Source organism: Miscanthus floridulus, chromosome 15, assembly GCF_019320115.1.
Source record: "Miscanthus floridulus cultivar M001 chromosome 15, ASM1932011v1, whole genome shotgun sequence".
Lineage (NCBI taxonomy): Eukaryota > Viridiplantae > Streptophyta > Magnoliopsida > Poales > Poaceae > Miscanthus > Miscanthus floridulus.
In genome coordinates, this window is record NC_089594.1 from 79,050,146 (window position 1) to 79,067,282 (window position 17,137).

The 17,137-nt window shown below is 45.4% G+C and overlaps 2 protein-coding genes across 4 annotated transcripts; both read left to right on the forward strand.

The window, feature by feature from the left end:
- The first annotated feature begins 383 nt into the window (after window positions 1-383).
- LOC136506477 (homeobox-leucine zipper protein HOX33-like) lies at window positions 384-6,889 on the forward strand. The gene is made up of 18 exons (XM_066501405.1): window positions 384-763; window positions 2,317-2,476; window positions 2,668-2,786; window positions 2,860-2,950; window positions 3,055-3,150; window positions 3,228-3,341; window positions 3,446-3,529; window positions 3,797-3,952; window positions 4,076-4,150; window positions 4,262-4,368; window positions 4,481-4,676; window positions 4,849-5,037; window positions 5,120-5,200; window positions 5,288-5,422; window positions 5,521-5,843; window positions 6,018-6,123; window positions 6,238-6,387; window positions 6,485-6,889. Exons 1-18 carry the CDS (start codon window positions 531-533, stop codon window positions 6,629-6,631), a joined length of 2,562 nt encoding a protein of 853 aa, XP_066357502.1. The 5' UTR covers window positions 384-530; the 3' UTR covers window positions 6,632-6,889.
- Window positions 6,890-7,538: 649 nt separating this feature from the next.
- LOC136509092 (uncharacterized) lies at window positions 7,539-14,970 on the forward strand. Of its 3 annotated transcripts, XR_010772223.1 has the most exons (4): window positions 7,539-8,251; window positions 9,506-9,751; window positions 10,152-10,345; window positions 14,550-14,970. XR_010772223.1 is itself a non-coding variant. In XM_066503893.1 (3 exons), exons 1-3 carry the CDS (start codon window positions 7,559-7,561, stop codon window positions 10,146-10,148), a joined length of 978 nt encoding a protein of 325 aa, XP_066359990.1. In that variant the 5' UTR covers window positions 7,539-7,558; the 3' UTR covers window positions 10,149-10,239. The 3 variants fall into 3 exon arrangements, 2 of the variants coding, with proteins under 2 accessions (XP_066359990.1, XP_066359991.1); XM_066503893.1 differs by lacking the exon at window positions 14,550-14,970 and having other exon boundaries at window positions 10,110-10,239; XM_066503894.1 differs by lacking the exons at window positions 10,152-10,345; window positions 14,550-14,970 and having other exon boundaries at window positions 7,539-8,238; window positions 9,506-9,658.
- Window positions 14,971-17,137: the final 2,167 nt, after the last annotated feature.

Genomic DNA, 17,137 nt, shown 5'->3' on the forward strand with positions numbered 1-17,137 from the left:
CACTTTTTGGAAAAAAAATTTTGGAACTAAACACAGCCAAAATATAAAAACTAAGGTCTTATTTAGTTGGGGAAAATTTTTGGGAAATGATACTGTAGCACTTTCGTTATTATTTGGCAATTAATGTCTAATCATAGTCTAATTAGGCTTAAAAGATTCGTCTCGTGAATTTCGTCTAAACTGTGTAATTAGTTTTATTTTTATAATATATTTAATACTTCAGGTAAGAAATCGAAAATTTTTTGACCTAAACGGGCACCAACCGAAGGTTGTGAGATAGAGCGCTCTTCTCTTGCATGTGACCAAAAACTGAAAAAAAAAGCCACTCCTTGCTGCTGCAGAGCAGCCGTACTGTCCTGCTATTAAACAAGCCCAGAGCTTTGCTGCTCCTCCCCTTCACTCCACTCCCCACTCCAACCCCACGCGAGCACACCCACCACCAACTCCCCATGGCAGGAGCGCGCACGGGAGCTGGCTGCTGCTCATCCTCCTCTCCTCTCCTGCACTACTAGGCGTGCCCGCCGGCGACGATGGCGATGGTGGCGAGCAGGGAGAGGAGGCTCTCCCCGGGCGCCGCCGCCGCGCCGCAGGTGGACGCGGGCAAGTACGTGCGGTACACGCCGGAGCAGGTGGAGGCGCTGGAGCGCGTCTACAGCGAGTGCCCCAAGCCCAGCTCGCTGCGCCGGCAGCAGCTCATCCGGGACTGCCCCATCCTCCGCAACATCGAGCCCAAGCAGATCAAGGTCTGGTTCCAGAACCGCAGGTCAGTCAGTTGCCGTGACTCCCCCCACGCTCGATCTGCGAGCTTCCTTGGTTTTGCTCTCTTCTGGCTTCTTTGGGGTCAACACATTGCGTGATCTTGGCGTGCGTGCTAGAAGAGAGGCGTGTCGAGTGAAAAGGTAGATAGGAGCAGTTTTTATGCGGTTGTGCTGTGAGAGATTTGGTTTCGTGTGATTTTGGTCCGTTTCTTCGCTTGATTTCTGGAACGGGCGTCCGTTACTTGCCTATTCCCCCTTTCTTTCTTTGCAAGTTTTTTTAGCCGTTTTTGTTTACCATTTTGGGAGTTTCCTAGGGTTGATTTGTAGTGATCTTGGGTGTTCTCTGCAGTGGCAATGATGCCATGTTTGGTGGGGAAAATCTGTGTATTCTATTCTTCAGAGATTTGTGTGGAAACGAACCACGATTCCACGAACAGGGAACACCTTGTTGGTTTGCTTGAACCTGCGCTCTCCCATTTCCTCGATTCTTTTAGACAAGATTATGAGAAGCTCTGCACAATGATATGTGTTCCTGTATCTCCAGTCTCCGTATCCCATACTTTTTGCCATGTGTGGGTTAGGTAGGGTACTAAAGCGACCGTCTTTGTCAGATTTATATAGGGAAAATTACTTGGCTTATGTGTTCTTGCAAATGTCATGCCGTTCGTGGTGACAATGACTTGCTACCAGGCAGTTTCTTGTTTCCACTGTTTGCATTTGTTAGGATTCATCCTGTTGCTTAGCACAAGCGTGAATGCGAGGTGTCAACCTTTCACATGTATGCCAAGAAGTCAAGAACGTAGGGTCACTTGTGTTAGTCAAGAAGTTGCTAGTTAATCATGCATAAGTAGTACTGAAGCAGATCGAAGTGTCAGTACTGAATTTGAGATCATGAGATCGGAAAATAGAAACAGGTGACAGTTGTTCGGCACCACAAAATCCTCGGGTTCTTGTTTGTCCCTTCAGGTGTGTGTATCTTTGTTGACTGATCCAACAACATTCTGGTTGAGGCCCGTCTTTTCCACTTCAGTGGTGGTGGTGGCATTCGCTGCCCTTCAGGCCCCTCTGAACATCACCTCGTAGGCTATGCCACTTTGCTTCTTTCCCAGCGGATTAAACGTCGGGTAACAGTTTTGTTCTTGGTGGTGCCTCACGGCCACTGTGGGAGAATCAAGAATGAGAATAACGACACCTTTTAAGCAAAAAGCTTTGGTGAAGGGTAAAAGGAGCCAAGAATCTTTTACCCTGGGCTCAGGAAGTGCTAATTTTGACTAGACTTGGTAGATGCAGTCATTTCAATTAGGCAATGATTCACATATATTGGTTCTCACATAGTATCCATTTTGTCTCTTTTGCTTCACCTTTTCCATACATTCCTGTATAATGACCCGCTCGTGCCATAAGAGAAAATTACTGAAATGCCTTCTTTATGTTCATTCTTGGTTTATGCCAATCAAGAACTACAAGGGAATCCCGTGTATTGGAAGCCACTGTTTGTTAGTTGTTTGCCTTTTCAGGTGTGCCTGCCACTAAATCGTGTTTCTATTGTCTTTGGTAGATGCCGGGAGAAGCAGCGCAAGGAGTCCTCTCGTCTACAAACCGTGAACCGGAAGCTGAGTGCGATGAATAAGCTGTTGATGGAGGAGAATGACCGGCTGCAGAAGCAGGTGTCCCGTCTCGTCTTTGACAACGGGTATATGAAGAATCGACTCCACAGTGTGAGCTCCTTTTCTCTTTTCTACTGTACATGGGCTTGAACTAAAAATGGTTAGGTTTCTTGATGCATGGCTTGCTGCATTTTGAGCTCAGTCTGTTACAGTATTGTTTGCATGCCTATAATAGTTGTTTTTTTCCCTGCTTATGCATTATCTTATATTGCTTGCTTTAACATTTGCTTGTAAATTTGCAGCCTTCTGTAGCCACCACCGACACAAGCTGTGAGTCTGTGGTGACAAGTGGTCAGCACAACCAACAGCAAAACCCGGCAGTTCTGCATCCTCCTCAAAGGGATGCGAACAACCCAGCAGGGTAAGTCTGAAACCTGATTACATTCATGTTCAAACTCTATGCTTGCTCTAATGCTAATTTTCCTTTTGTCCAGTCTACTCGCTATTGCTGAGGAGACATTGGCAGAGTTCATGTCCAAGGCGACTGGAACTGCTGTCAACTGGGTGCAAATGGTTGGGATGAAGGTAATGTACTTGTTTTTGTAGATAGTGTACTTATATACACTGTAATATTGTGATGCACCTGATGTTGATATCTCTGACCCTTTCAAATGTGATTCTGATCACAGCCTGGTCCGGATTCCGTTGGAATCATCGCTGTTTCGCACAACTGCAGTGGCGTAGCAGCACGAGCTTGTGGCCTTGTGAGCCTTGAGCCCACAAAGGTATGTTGATTCTTATATTGGTCTTGCGTTTTCTTTTAGCTTCTGCAGCGTGACACATCTAATTAATTTCCATTTAGGTTGCTGAGATCCTTAAGGATCGCGCATCGTGGTATCGCGATTGTCGGCATGTTGATATCCTCCATGTTATCCCTACGGGTAACGGTGGAACGATTGAGCTGATCTATATGCAGGTATGTCTGGACATAAGGTTCAGTCTTTTTTACGTGCTTGATTATGTACTAGTACTAGTAACTATGCTTTTATTGATAGTGATAATTTCTGTTTTAATCTGTAGACTTATGCCCTGACAACTCTGGCGGAACCGCGCGACTTTTGGATGCTCCGATACACTAGTGGTCTTGATGATGGCAGTCTTGTGGTATGCCTTAATTACCTGATTTACTTAATGCATACTGTTGGTCTCATTATCATGTTCCAACCAAGCGTAATTTTTTTTGTTGAACTTCCCTGCTGTCAATTTTTACCTGCCTTTTTCACTGTAGTGTGAAAGCTGATGTAAAATTTTGTCTTTTGACCTTAGTAATACCAATGTGTTAATTGATGCTTGGCTGCCACTTCTTTTGCATGATCATTATATTTGCTGCCTAATGCAGTACTGGTAACAATGTGTCTCTGTCTTCTGTAGATCTGCGAAAGGTCATTGACTCAGTCCACTGGAGGTCCTTCTGGACCTAACACTCCAAATTTTATCAGAGCTGAGGTGCTTCCTAGTGGTTATCTGATTCGACCTTGTGATGGGGGAGGTTCCATGATTTACATTGTGGATCATGTTGATCTGAATGTAAGTAGCAGTGGGTCTTTCATAGTAATGAATGTGCACTTGGCTAGTTTATTAAGATATGCATCTACTCATTTTTGAATTTTTAGCAGATATGTGCCTAAATTATCTTGTGTTCTAATACAGGCTTCTAGTGTGCCCGAGGTTCTTCGACCACTCTATGAATGTCCTAAGGTACTGGCACAGAAGATGACTGCTGCGGTATGTGTCACTGTTCAATTTCATTGTTGCTAAGCAGCTGTTGGGCTTTGGTGGTACTCCTGAATCTGTAATTTTACTGATGCACCAGTGACACTACTGGTTTCTGTATAGGCATTGCGACACATTAGGCAAATTGCACATGAATCAAGTGGTGAAATGCCGTATTGTGTTGGTCGACAGCCGGCTGTTCTCAGAACTTTCAGTCAAAGGCTCAGCAGGTGTGTAAAAGATGGAATAGCCTTTTGACCTTCCAAGCATCTGCAAGAGTGTCTTGTAATAGCATTCCATTCTTGGCTACCACTGGTCTGAAATCTAAACTCTAATTTGCAGAGGCTTCAATGATGCTGTGAGTGGCTTTCCAGACGATGGCTGGTCTCCTTTGTTGAGCAGTGATGGTGCTGAGGATATTACAATTACAATCAACTCATCTCCAAACAAACTTATTGGATCTCAAGTCAGCCCTTCCCCATTCTTTTCTGCTATGGGGGGTGGCATCATGTGCGCAAAAGCATCAATGCTACTGCAGGTTTGTACATTCCACTCAATTTTGTTCCATGCTGCGTAACCTTATAGTCCATTTAGTTGCTTGTTAGTTGTTACAATACTAAATGAAAAATCTTTATGGTAGTTTTCCTTGCATAAAATTGTTTTTGTGGTATAATTAACCTTACCCCAATGTACTTCTTTTGATATTGTAGAATGTGCCACCTGCTATACTTGTGCGATTTTTGAGGGAGCATCGCTCTGAATGGGCTGATCCTGGTGTTGATGCTTATTCTGCTGCCTCTTTGAGGGCCAACTCTTATGCTGTTCCTGGTTTAAGGGCTGGTGGGTTTATGGGCAATCAGGTTATACTACCCCTTGCACGCACCTTGGAGCATGAAGAGGTAATCTATTGATTATGGTTCGTTTCGTCTGTCTTGTTAATGTCCAATATGAGCTCCATCTAACTTACTCTTTTAATTTCAGTGCTTGGAGGTTATTAGGCTTGAAGGACATGGCTTTAGCCATGAGGATGTTCTTATGTCTCGGGATATGTTTCTTCTGCAGGTGTGATGCTTTCCAATTTGTTTCTTGCTTCTTGGTTCATGCTTTTCTCACAACCTTATGATTGTGTGACATTATCTGCTATTGCAGTTGTGCAGTGGCGTTGATGAGAATGCACCTGGTGCATGTGCACAGCTTGTCTTTGCTCCTATTGATGAATCTTTTGCTGACGATGCACCTTTGCTACCCTCAGGCTTCCGTGTGATACCGCTTGACGCTAAGACGGTGAGTATGTTGGATCTAGATTGTCACTCCTGGTGTCACATCTTGTCCTTGCCACACTGTTTAATACAATATATATACATTATGCACTCGAATTGCAGGATGTGCCATCTGCCACACGTACACTCGACCTTGCTTCTGCACTGGAGGTTGGATCAGGTGGTCTGCGTGCTTTAAGCGATGGTTCAGGCACGTGCACCACGAGATCGGTCCTGACCATCGCCTTCCAGTTCTCGTTCGAGAATCACCTTCGTGAAAGCGTGGCAGCAATGTCCAGGCAGTATGTCAGGGGTGTGATGGCGTCTGTGCAGAGGGTGGCCATGGCGATTGCTCCATCTCGCCTTGGCTCGCATATCCAACTGAAGCATCCACCGGGCTCTCCCGAGGCACTTGCACTAGCTACATGGATTGGCAGGAGCTATAGGTAGAACTCTACTCATCCAGCATTACCCTGGAATTGTTAATCCTCTCTTCATCCAGCATTACCCTGGAATTGTTAATCCTCTCTTCATCCAGCATTTCCCTGGTCCATAGAATTACCCTGGAATTGCGTGCTATCAAGTTGTATGGAGTTCCTGATGATTTTTTGAAATTCCAGGGCGCACACTGGAACGGAGATCCGCTGGTCGGTCACCGAAGGCGCGGACTCTCCCCTGATGCCTTTCTGGAAGCACAGCGACGCAATACTCTGCTGCTCTCTGAAGGTCAGTCGATGCTGTGTGTCTCATGCTGTACGCTTATTGATTCCATCGCCACTCTTCCCGATAATAATAGCTTATGCCATAACCTGAAACCGGGGCATTGCCACCTGCTTGCAGCCGGCTTTCACGCTCAAGTTTGCCAACAGCGCCGGCTTCGACATCCTGGAGACTACGGTGGTGAACATCCAGGACCTGCCACTGGAGGCGGTCCTTGACGACGACGGCCAGAAGGCCCTGTTCGCGCAGCTCCCCAAGATCATGCAGCAGGTACTAGTACTATGCTCGTACCACCCATGGCCAAGTTGACGACGGCATTGCTAGTCTGAAACCTAGGCTGATCTGCGTCTCCTACCTTTGTGAGCAGGGCCTGGCATACCTTCCTGGTGGCGTGTGCAGGTCGAGCATGGGGCGGCAGGCGTCGTACGAGCAGGCGGTGGCGTGGAAGGTGGTGGGCGATGACGGCGCCCCGCAGTGCCTGGCGCTCATGCTCGTCAACTGGACCTTCATCTGATGCTCTGCTCCTGAGGTTCAGAGCCTCGCTCTGGCATCTGTCCAAGCCCTCGTCAACGCCACTGCCGGATGGCGCCTTTATCCTACTACGTATTATTAGTTGCTTTTCCGTTGCACCTGTGTGCCACAACGACTCGTGACATTGAGATGTTTGCTGTTCCTTGCTATGTTCTAAAAGTATCTGTGTACCGTGGATCGAGAGTTGGAGACAATGACACTGCTGTTTGTGTGAGACTAAACAAACTTAGTACTACTGTTATTTATCTGTGATATGTGTGTGTGAAAAATAAATGTGCATGCATGCTGCAACCTGCAATGCGAGTACTCGAGCTAGCACGAGCAGGAAGTAGTGATCATAATACTCGAGCTAGCCTTACTGCACCAACAGCTCCGATCCGATGAAGTGGACGGATCTCAGGCCTGTCAACTGTCAAGTCAACGCCGGTTTGCTAGTACACTGATCAATGGCGACGGCGATCGGCCGCACAGCGGCAGCGGCATCTGCAGGCTACACCGCGTGCAGATCATGTCTGCTGCTACCTCCTGCACCGACCTGTGGTCGTCTCTGCATCGCTGCGCCGCCGCTGCTCCGATGTCCTGCACCGACCTGTTCTGCATCGTCGACGTATGCTTTCCCGGATCCGTCAGCGACCCTGCCTGGCCGCACGCAGCATCAGAGCCTCCGAGGGCAGAAGGCAGAAGCAGCGGCGGCATGCTTCATTGAAGTTGCCTGCGGCGTCTCGGGCCTCTCTCGTCGTCTTTTGAGTGGACCTCTCTCGTCGTCTACGCGCCACCCGCTTGGACCGGCATTCGATGATAACATTAATGGGCCGAATGGCTTGCGCTTGTGCCCGACAAGCCCATCTCCATCCGTCCCCGTCCCCGTCCCCGTCCTCACCCGCAACCCAACCCGACGGCCACTTCCGCCATGGCCATGCTCGCCCTCTCCTCCCGCCCCCTGTCCTCCTCCTCCGCCGCCTTCCTCCGCTCGAAGCCTCCCACGCCCCACCTCCACCGCCTCCTCCTCCCCAAACCCCTCTCCTCCGCCTCCCCACTCACGCCGCTGACTCCCCTTGCCGACCCCACCCCAGCGCCGGACGCGGACCCCACCCCGCTCTTCCTCCGCCCAGCGTCCCACCAGGTCCCGCCCGCCGCCCTCGCCGCGTTCCGCCGCCGCGCGTCCGCGCTCGTCCCGCCCTCCGCGCCGCACCTCCACCGCCACCTCCGCTGGCTCCTCGCCGACGCCAGCGCCGCCGCCTCCGATGACGGCCCAGCGCTCCTCCGCGCGCCGCTCGAGGACCTCGAGGCCCTGTGGGTGCGCCACGTCCGGGAGCGCACGCCGTTCCAGTACGTGGTCGGGAACGAGCACTGGCGGGACCTGGTGGTCGCCGTCGCGGAGGGCGTCCTCATCCCACGCCCCGAGACGGAGGCCGTCGTCGACATGGTGCGCGCCGTCGAGGGCTTCGCCGACGGGTGGTGGGCCGACCTCGGCACCGGGAGTGGCGCCATCGCCGTGGCTGTGGCGAGGGAGCTCGGTGCCGGAGGAAAGGTGTTCGCCACGGATGTCAGCGAGGTGGCCATCGGCGTCGCCAGGCTCAACGTCCGGAGGTACGGGGTGCAGGTGAGCTTGCGTTTCTTTTGAGTTCTCCTTATTTTTCATTGATCAGATTAAGTGAGTAACTGGGAGTACACAACTAATTTAACGTTCTTATGGTTATCACTTTATCGTCTCGTCTCGTCAGTGACAGCAAGTGTACCGAGCCATGTCAGCATGTGTTCCTCTAGATAGAGTGCTCAGTGCTGTTTTGCTGGTTATGGCTGAAATGTGGATAGTTAGCATAGGTGTTTTGCTGCAAAATGTAGAACGAACTGATTGAAAAAAAATGGTGCCTCGGGAGTGGTTTTACGTAATGCACAAGGTCAAGTCGTAGCAGCCAAATGTAAACAACATGGGTCGACGATTACTGATGCACTTACTGCTGAAGCTTATGCTTATCGTGATGCAATGCTAATGATAAAGGATCTCGGACTGTCAAAGGTGGTTGTTGAAACGGACTGCCAAGAATTAGTGGCGCTATGGAACTCTAGGACTATTAATAGGTGTGCTATTATTCCAGTGCTAAATCAAATCCAAGATCTTAGTCAACAATGCACACATTTCGTTTTGGCTCATGTAAGAAGGGAAGCAAACATGGCTGCGCATTATACAGCCAAGTTTGCTTTGCTTTCAAATTCTGAATGTATGTGGTTGCATGGTATCCCTAACTTTTTATCTCAATGTATTCAGCAGGACTCATGTTCAGAACTGAAGTAATATAAAGTTTCTTTATTCTAAAAAAATGGTTTTGAGTTGTCAATTTGGATAAAAGTTAGGGAAATTTCAAGCTGGGACAGTGTATTATGATACAACTATAGTAGCCTCGTTTGGCTTTTGGTGTGGCTTTCATTGATGAAAGCGTGCTCAAAGATGTTCCTTTTAGCCTTTAAGTTGGATGGTCAAAGATGCTCAGCTGCTCAAATTGATGCTGAAAGCATGCCCGATGCACATCCACCTCAAAGGTGGATGCGAGCATAAACGTGAATTTCTGATAGTATCGTGTGTTCATTTGTTGTGTTAAACTGGTATGTAGAATTAAAACGACACATTTGTGTTTCACCCCATGCTATATCTTTCATTTTCTGATAGCCTACCCTACATCAACCTTAATAGTTTGGGAGCTACACACCCTAGTTAGAGTCAATAATAGTCTATGAAGTAAAACGATGAGAATCAACGAGCTTGGATTTGCTATTTTTCTGCACAGTTCAATTTATTACGCCGTGCTGTAGTACATTGAAAGTCGTGATTAATACAGTTTTTCTGTGTTGGAATTAGGATAAAGTTGAAATAAGGCATGGCTCATGGTTTGAACCTCTGGAAGATTTGAAAGGAAAACTGATGGGTGTGATTAGTAACCCTCCATACATACCAACCGATGACCTACCTGGTCTGCAACCTGAGGTTGGTTGGCATGAACCAAAGTTGGCACTTGACGGTGGCAAGGATGGCCTTGAGCATCTGCTCCACCTCTGTGAAGGGTTATTCTCAGTTCTCAAACCTGGGGGTTTCTTTGTTTTTGAGGTAATATCTTTCTCACCATTTCTCAAAGCCTGTTACACTAGCTGCCAATGTGACAGGATGAGTTCAGCATGGTTCTCTTATAGGAAACTCAAATTTTATTATTAAGATGTTCTCCTGTCTAGCTGAATTTGAAATTCAATTTGTATCACCCTTCATCAGTTGATCATTTAGTAAAGCAACATCTGAATTTGTTACAAGGCCTGAAACTCCTATGGAAGTATATCATCCTATGAAACATGCAAAGTGTTGTTTTATACCTTAACGATTACCGTAACCCAGTTATCCGACATAGCCTGGACTCGTTTCGTACAGTTTGTTTTTGTTGTTTTGCAAATTTATACTGAAATTATTGTTCCAGAGGGATGTGACATTCAAATACCTTTGTGCATCTATTTGATAGACAAATGGCGATAAACAGTCGGAGTTCCTTGTTGATTTGATAAGCACAAAGCGGAGTTCTTCTTTTCACAATGTCAAAGCAGTTTTAGACTTTGCAGACATCAAGCGTTTTGTAACGGGATATCGAAGATGAACAATAAAGCACAGATGTTAGTGTAATCATTTTGTGACATGATGTCTTTCTTATGACTTCAGGTAAGAATAATGCCGTTTGACTTGGTTATTTTAACTGCTCACCTTTGTTCTCTTGTATCTTGAATCAATTTTCAGAATGCAAATTACTTATACTGCTTCTACCAGCAAAATTTTGTTGAACCTGCATTAGAACTGAAAATCAGTTTCTTACGCTCGCTAGAAATCAGCTTGAACACACGACCCTTTGTTCTCTTGTATCTTGAATCAATTTTCAGAATGCAAATTACTTATACTGCTTCTACCAGCAAAATTTTGTTGAACCTGCATTAGAACTGAAAATCAGTTTCTTACGCTTGCTAGAAATCAGCTTAAACATACGACTTAGCTTTATGTTCTTGGTATCTTTGTAATGATTTAGCATGCTTTTAGTTAAGAGATTTTCATGAATTGCTTTTTCCTATTACATTTTTGTGGCTATAATTGGACACAGTGCATTTCTTTGGTATGGTATGGACCGGTCACTATACTTTTGAAAAATAACGCTTTTGTTTATTTTGGTCTGAGATCTCTAAAAAGCCTTATGTTGGGGTAGGCTAGAGTTGAAACCCAGCAGAAGCCATCAAGGTTCAGACACGTGAATAGCTGTTTTCCAAGCACTCCTATCTAAGGCTAAGTCTTTGGGTATATTCCATCCTTTCAAGTCTCCTTGTATTGTCTCTACTCAAGTCAACTTCGGTCTTCCTCTGCCTCTCTTCGCGTTACTATCCTGGCTTAGGATTCCACTACGCACCGGTGCCTCTGGAGGTCTCCGTTGGACATGTCCAAACCATCTCAACCGGTGTTGGACAAGCTTTTCTTCAATTGGTGCTACCCCTAATCTATCACGTATATCATCGTTTCAAACTTAATCCCTTCTTGTATAACCGCAAATCCAACGCAACATACGCATTTCCGCGACACTTATCTGTTGAACGTGTCATCTTTTCGTAGGCCAACATTCTGCACCATACAATATAGCAGGTCTAATCGTCGTCCTAGAAAACTTACTTTTTAACTTCTTTGGTACCCTTTTGTCACATAGGACACTAGATGCTTGGCACTACTTCATCCACCCTGCTTTGATTCTATGGCTAACATCTTTATCAATATCCCGTCTCTCTGTAGCATTGATCCTAAATATCGAAAGGTATCCTTCCTAGGCACTACTTGACCTTCTAAACTAATATCTTCCTCCTCCCGAGTAGTAGTGCCGAAGTCACATCTCATATACTCAGTTTTAGTTCTACTGAGTCTAAAACCTTTGGACTTCAAAGTCTCCCGCCATAACTTCAGTTTCTGATTCACTCCTGTCCGGCTTTCATCAACTAGCACTCATCGTCCACGAAAAGCATACACCAAGGGATGTCCCCTTGTATGTCCCTTGTAACCTCATCTATCACTAAGGCAAACAGATAAAGGCTCAAAGCTGACCCTTGATGTAGTCCTATCCTAATCGGGAAGTCATCCGTGTCTCCATCACTTGTTCGAACACTAGTCATAACATTGTTGTACATGTCCTTAATGAGCCCGACGTACTCCGTTGGGACTTTATGTTTGTCCAAAGCCCACCACATAACATTCCTTGGTATTTTATCATAAGCCTTCTCCAAGTCAATAAAAACCATGTGTAGTTCATTTTTCTTTTCCATATACCGCTCTATAACTTGTCTTATTAAGAAAATGGCTTCCATGGTTGACCTTCCATGAAACCAAATTGGTTCATAGAGACCCATGTTATTGCTCTCAAACGATGCTCGATAACTCTCTCCCATAGCTTCATAGTATGGCTCATCAACTTAATTCTCCGGTAATTAGTACAACTTTGAATATCCCCTTTATTCTTATAGATCGGTACCAATATATTTCTCCTCCACTCGTCAGACATCTTGTTTGATCGAAAAATATGGTTGAATAGGTTGGTTAGCCATACTATAGCTATGTCCCCGAGACATCTCCACACCTCGATTGGGATACTATCCGGTCCATCGCCTTACCTTCTTTCATCCTTTTCAATGCCTCTCTGACATCAGATTCTTGGATTCTCCGCACAAAGCGCCTATTGATGTCATCAAAAGAGTCATCCAACTGAAAGGTTGTGTCCGTATTCTCACCATTGAACAATTTGTCAAAATACTCTTGCCATCGATGTCGGATCTCATCATCCTTCACCAAGAGATGCTCTCTTTCATCCTTAATGCACTTAATTTGGTTGAAGTCCGTTGTCTTTCTCTCACGAACCCTAGCCATCCTATAAATGTCCTTCTCTCCTTCCTTCGTACTCAAATGTTGGTAAAGATCCTCGTACGCTCTATCCTTTACCACACTTACAGCTCGCTTTGCAGTCTTTTTTGCCACCTTGTACTTTTCTATGTTGTCCACACTCCTGGTACAAGCGTCTATAGTATTTTTTCTTTTCCTTAATAGCCCTTTGGACTTCCTCGTTCCACCACTAAGTATCTTTAGCATCGCCTTCACTTCCTTTGGTTACTCCACACACCTCTGAGGCCACCTTCCGAATGTTGGTTGCCATCTTCTCCCACATGTTGTTTATGTTCTCTTCTTCCTTCCAAGAGCCCTCTTTGATAACCCTTTCTCTGAATACCTTTGATGTCTCCCCTTTCAGTTTCCACCACTTTGTTCTTTTAATCTTAGCTTTTTTATCCCTACGGGCACGTACCTAAAAACGAAAGTCTGTCACCAAAAGCTTATGTTGAGAAACAACACACTCCCCTAGTATCACCTTGCAATCCAAGCATGTTCGTTTGTCCTTTCTTCTTGCAAGGACAAAGTCAATCTTGCTAGAGTGTTGTCCGCTACTGAAGGTCACTAGATGAGATTCTCTCTTTCTAAAAAAAGTGTTGGCTATCATCAGGTCAAAAGCTACCGCGAAGTCCAGAACTTCCTCCCCCTCCTGATTCCTACTACCATACCCAAAACCTCCATGAACTGCCTCGAAATCTGCGCTTGTAGTACCTACATGGCCATTAAGATCTCCTATAAAAAGCTTCTCACTGCTAGGTACAGCTCTAATCAAGCCATCTAAGTCTTTCCAGACCTGTCTCTTAGCACTCTCGTCGAGGCCTACTTGGGGGGCATACGCACTAATTACGTTCAAGACCATATCACCAACGACAAGCTTGACTAAGATAATCCTATCTCTTTGCCTTCTCACTCCCACCACACCATTCTTGAGGCTCTTATCAATCAAAACTCCTACTCCATTTCTATTCACGTCTGTCCCAGTGTACCAAAGCTTGAAACCTGTATTGTCCACCTCGTTCGTTTTCTGACCCTTCCATTTAGTCTCTTGAACGCATAATATATTTACACGCCTGCTAGTCGCGGTATCAACTAATTCTCTTAACTTACCTGTAAGCGACCCTACATTCCAACTACCTAAACGGTTCCTAGTTGGTTCGACTAGCTTCTTTACCCTTCGCACTCGTCGACTCAGATGTGAAGGCCCTTGCTCATTTTTCACTACACCCGGGCGCCGATGTAACGCGCCACTAAGGAAGCGACGACCCGATCCTTACTTACTTGACACCATGCCTAGATCGCGACACGGCGCGTCACCAAGGGGGTGCCGACCCGGCTCTTGCCCATTTAACACCATACCCGGGTTCCGATATGGCGCGTCGCTAAGAGGGGTACATTCCAACGGTTTTCTTTCGGGTTTCATCTCCATTAGAATGGCTAGATTTAACGTTGGCTTGCCACGCCTATCACAACCCTCCTCCTTTACTAGGGTTTGGGATCTGCTATGTTGAGACAACCAAATCATAATTTAGATACGGCAGGCTTTCGTACTAGTATCATTAGAGATTTTTTGGTCGGGAATTGTGTTGACAAGGTTCATAAGAAATCGTGTTTTTACTGTCCAGGTTTGCACTGATGGCAAGTTGTCCTGAAACAGTCATGCTATCATTGTGGCATTATATAATTGTAGATAATTCATATGTTAAAGAAGAGGTTTTATGGAATCAACAAATTACACTTATAGAGACAACATTAACAACCATTCAGGGGACCTAAATCCTCTGTTGTTCATTCTGTCTTGCCTCCTAAACATTTATTTATTCCTCATATGCAAAATTTGGTTGATTGTGTTATGCTGCTCTGCTGCTTTTGCGGGTTTGGTAAACCTTCTTGTGTTACATTAAAAAAAAGTAAACCTTGTGTTTGCAGTATTTAATCCTCCTCTTTTTTACCCTTGTTTTGTCAGGACCTTCCCAATTGAAAAATGAGATCAGTCTGGGCTGGCTTCGGCAGAAAGCGAACAATGCATACAATTGCCCCTTTGCAGAGCTTGTCGCTTGGAGTTTAAGCCTGCTGGTGGCAATAATATATGGCAAAGTCAATCTTAAATTCATATTCATAATATATATTCTTTAGGCATGCGAGGTAATATGTTTGCCAGAGCCAAACTGCAGATAGATGGTCCAACTGCCCAAGGAAGCTCTACGATAGTAGACAAGAGCCCTGTGGGAGTTTGCTTTTAGAAATTTGTAGCATGTATCTGGCCACTAGTTTTGTGGCTGAGTTGGGTGATGATTGTGATTTAAAGTGGAGGCTTTTTGGCGTCCAAAATTATTCCGCCGTCCACACGCTACCTGTGTGCTTCATTATTGATGTGGTCCAGTTTTGTTTAATTATTGTTTTCTTGCTTGCTTGCTTACCTCTGCTGAATCCATCTCCAGACTAAATCTATGGAAGATGAAGCCCATAATGATTTTCCTATTCTTTTTAGTAAACCTAAAACATACTTGAACTGATGAACAAGACAGCCCACAACAAAGAACTGAAAATGACTTCTTAATGCAACCTTGTAGCTGAACTGCTGAATTGCTTGCTCTACCTGTTACCATGGCAGGTAGAATTCTTCTGTGCTTCATAGGGGTAATTCTGTTTTGCCCTTTTGGCTAGTCATGCTATGATGCATGTTTGATGGGCTGATGATCCATTCATAGCATTTTTGAAGTCCGTGCTTGACTAATTCATTCATTCATAGCATGCGAATGAAAATCACTAGAGCTATTACTGTATATGTATATAGAAAAAGCATGGTTTTAAAGGTCTCGCCTAGGCGTCCAGGCGTACCCAGCTCGCCTTGAGAAACAGTGACGCCTTGTCGCCTAGGCGTCCAGACGCACCAAGCACTCGCCTGGACGCCTAGCCGCCTTTAAAACACTGAGAAAAAGTGTAACACCCTAAAATTTGAATTTTTAAAAATAGATCTAAAAAGATTTAATTTGAAATTTTTGTGCTCATGAAATATAATTTTTTATTAAAATTCATCATAAGGAGTAGCAACATGGATGTGTATACATGCCGGTGCATTTGATTTATTTGGTTGAGTGGTTTTGATTAAAATTTAAAATGGTTTAAATTGCTTTTGTGAATGGGTTTGAAAATGGCTTTGAAATAAAAGAATTTAAAAAGTTATAAAATTTATTTTGAATGTCTACCAAAATTGCTCATTTCTATTTGTATTGAAAAGTATGTTTGAAACTATATTTGGATTTGCTTTTGGTTCATAATTAAATTTGATTTTGAAAACAAAATAGAAAAAAACTCTCTCCTCTCCCTCTCTATCCCGCGCGGGCCACCTCTTTTTCTGATCTCTTGCACGGCCCAGTGCCGAGCAGCAGCCCACCTCACCTTTGGCCCGCACCGCTCGGCCTCTCCCGCTCCCCTCTGTTCCCGCAGGGCTAGCGCGCTCGCCCTTTGGCCCAACTCCGGCCCAAGCCGCACCAGCAAGCAGGCCGCGCCGCACTGCGCCTCCACTTCCCTTGCGCGCAGTCGCTGCCACCACGGGCCCATGCGTCAGCCGCGTCTCCTACCTCGCGTCGTGCTCGGCTCCAACTCTTCTGAGCTAACCGCGCTGTTTTGGTTATAGACTTCGATATTTTTCTGTGATCACAAGAACCGCCCTCATATCTGTTTTGGTTATAGAGTTACAAAAATCACAAGACGATGCAACCACGCTGTCTAAAATCTAGAGCAGTTTCTGTTGTGTTGTTTTCGACTACCTGAACTGTAGAATTTGAAAAAGTGTTCTATAAGGAAGTTGTGTAGGATTTGATAATATTTCCAACGATATAAGCGACAACTTTATTGGATTAACAAAATGAGAGTTACAACTGTTTTACTGTGCTGTTGTTTTTCTGCTCACGAGGAATTTTAGATTTCTTGTTCTTGCCCCTACACGAGAGTGTCATTGGGATGTCAGAACGTCTCGATACTAGAAGAAGGTGCAAGCTACCCTTTTGGTGTCCCCTAGTTGATCTTTTCTTAAGGGGGTAACCAAGTTGAAAAAGTTGCAAGATGAAGTTTCATACGTTCTGGCTATTCATTTGGAAGCATTGATTATCTCTGTGATGGTTGCTACCATGAGAGGGTGCTTGTTGCATCCGGCCAACTCCAGAGCGCAGCACAAGACTGGTGGGAGTCTTACCAGTATGGATGTCCCAACAATGTTGGACAGATCACCTAGAAGGAGTTTAGCGAGAGCTTCAGGTCGTACCACATTCTCACAGGTGTGGTAGAACTTAGGCAAGAATAGTTCCTCAACTTGAAGCAAGGATCTATGTTAGTGTGTGAGTATCGTAACCGGTTGACTCAATTGTCACGCTATGCACCAAAAGAGGTGGATAGTGATGCTAAGAAGCAAAAATGCTTTTTGAAAGGACTGAATGATGGTTTGCAACTATAGCTGATGACCGTGGTGTATGCCAACTATCAGACGTTGGTGGATAGAGCAATTGTAATTGAGAACAAGCATAGAGAGATGGAAGAGAAGAAGAGAAAGCA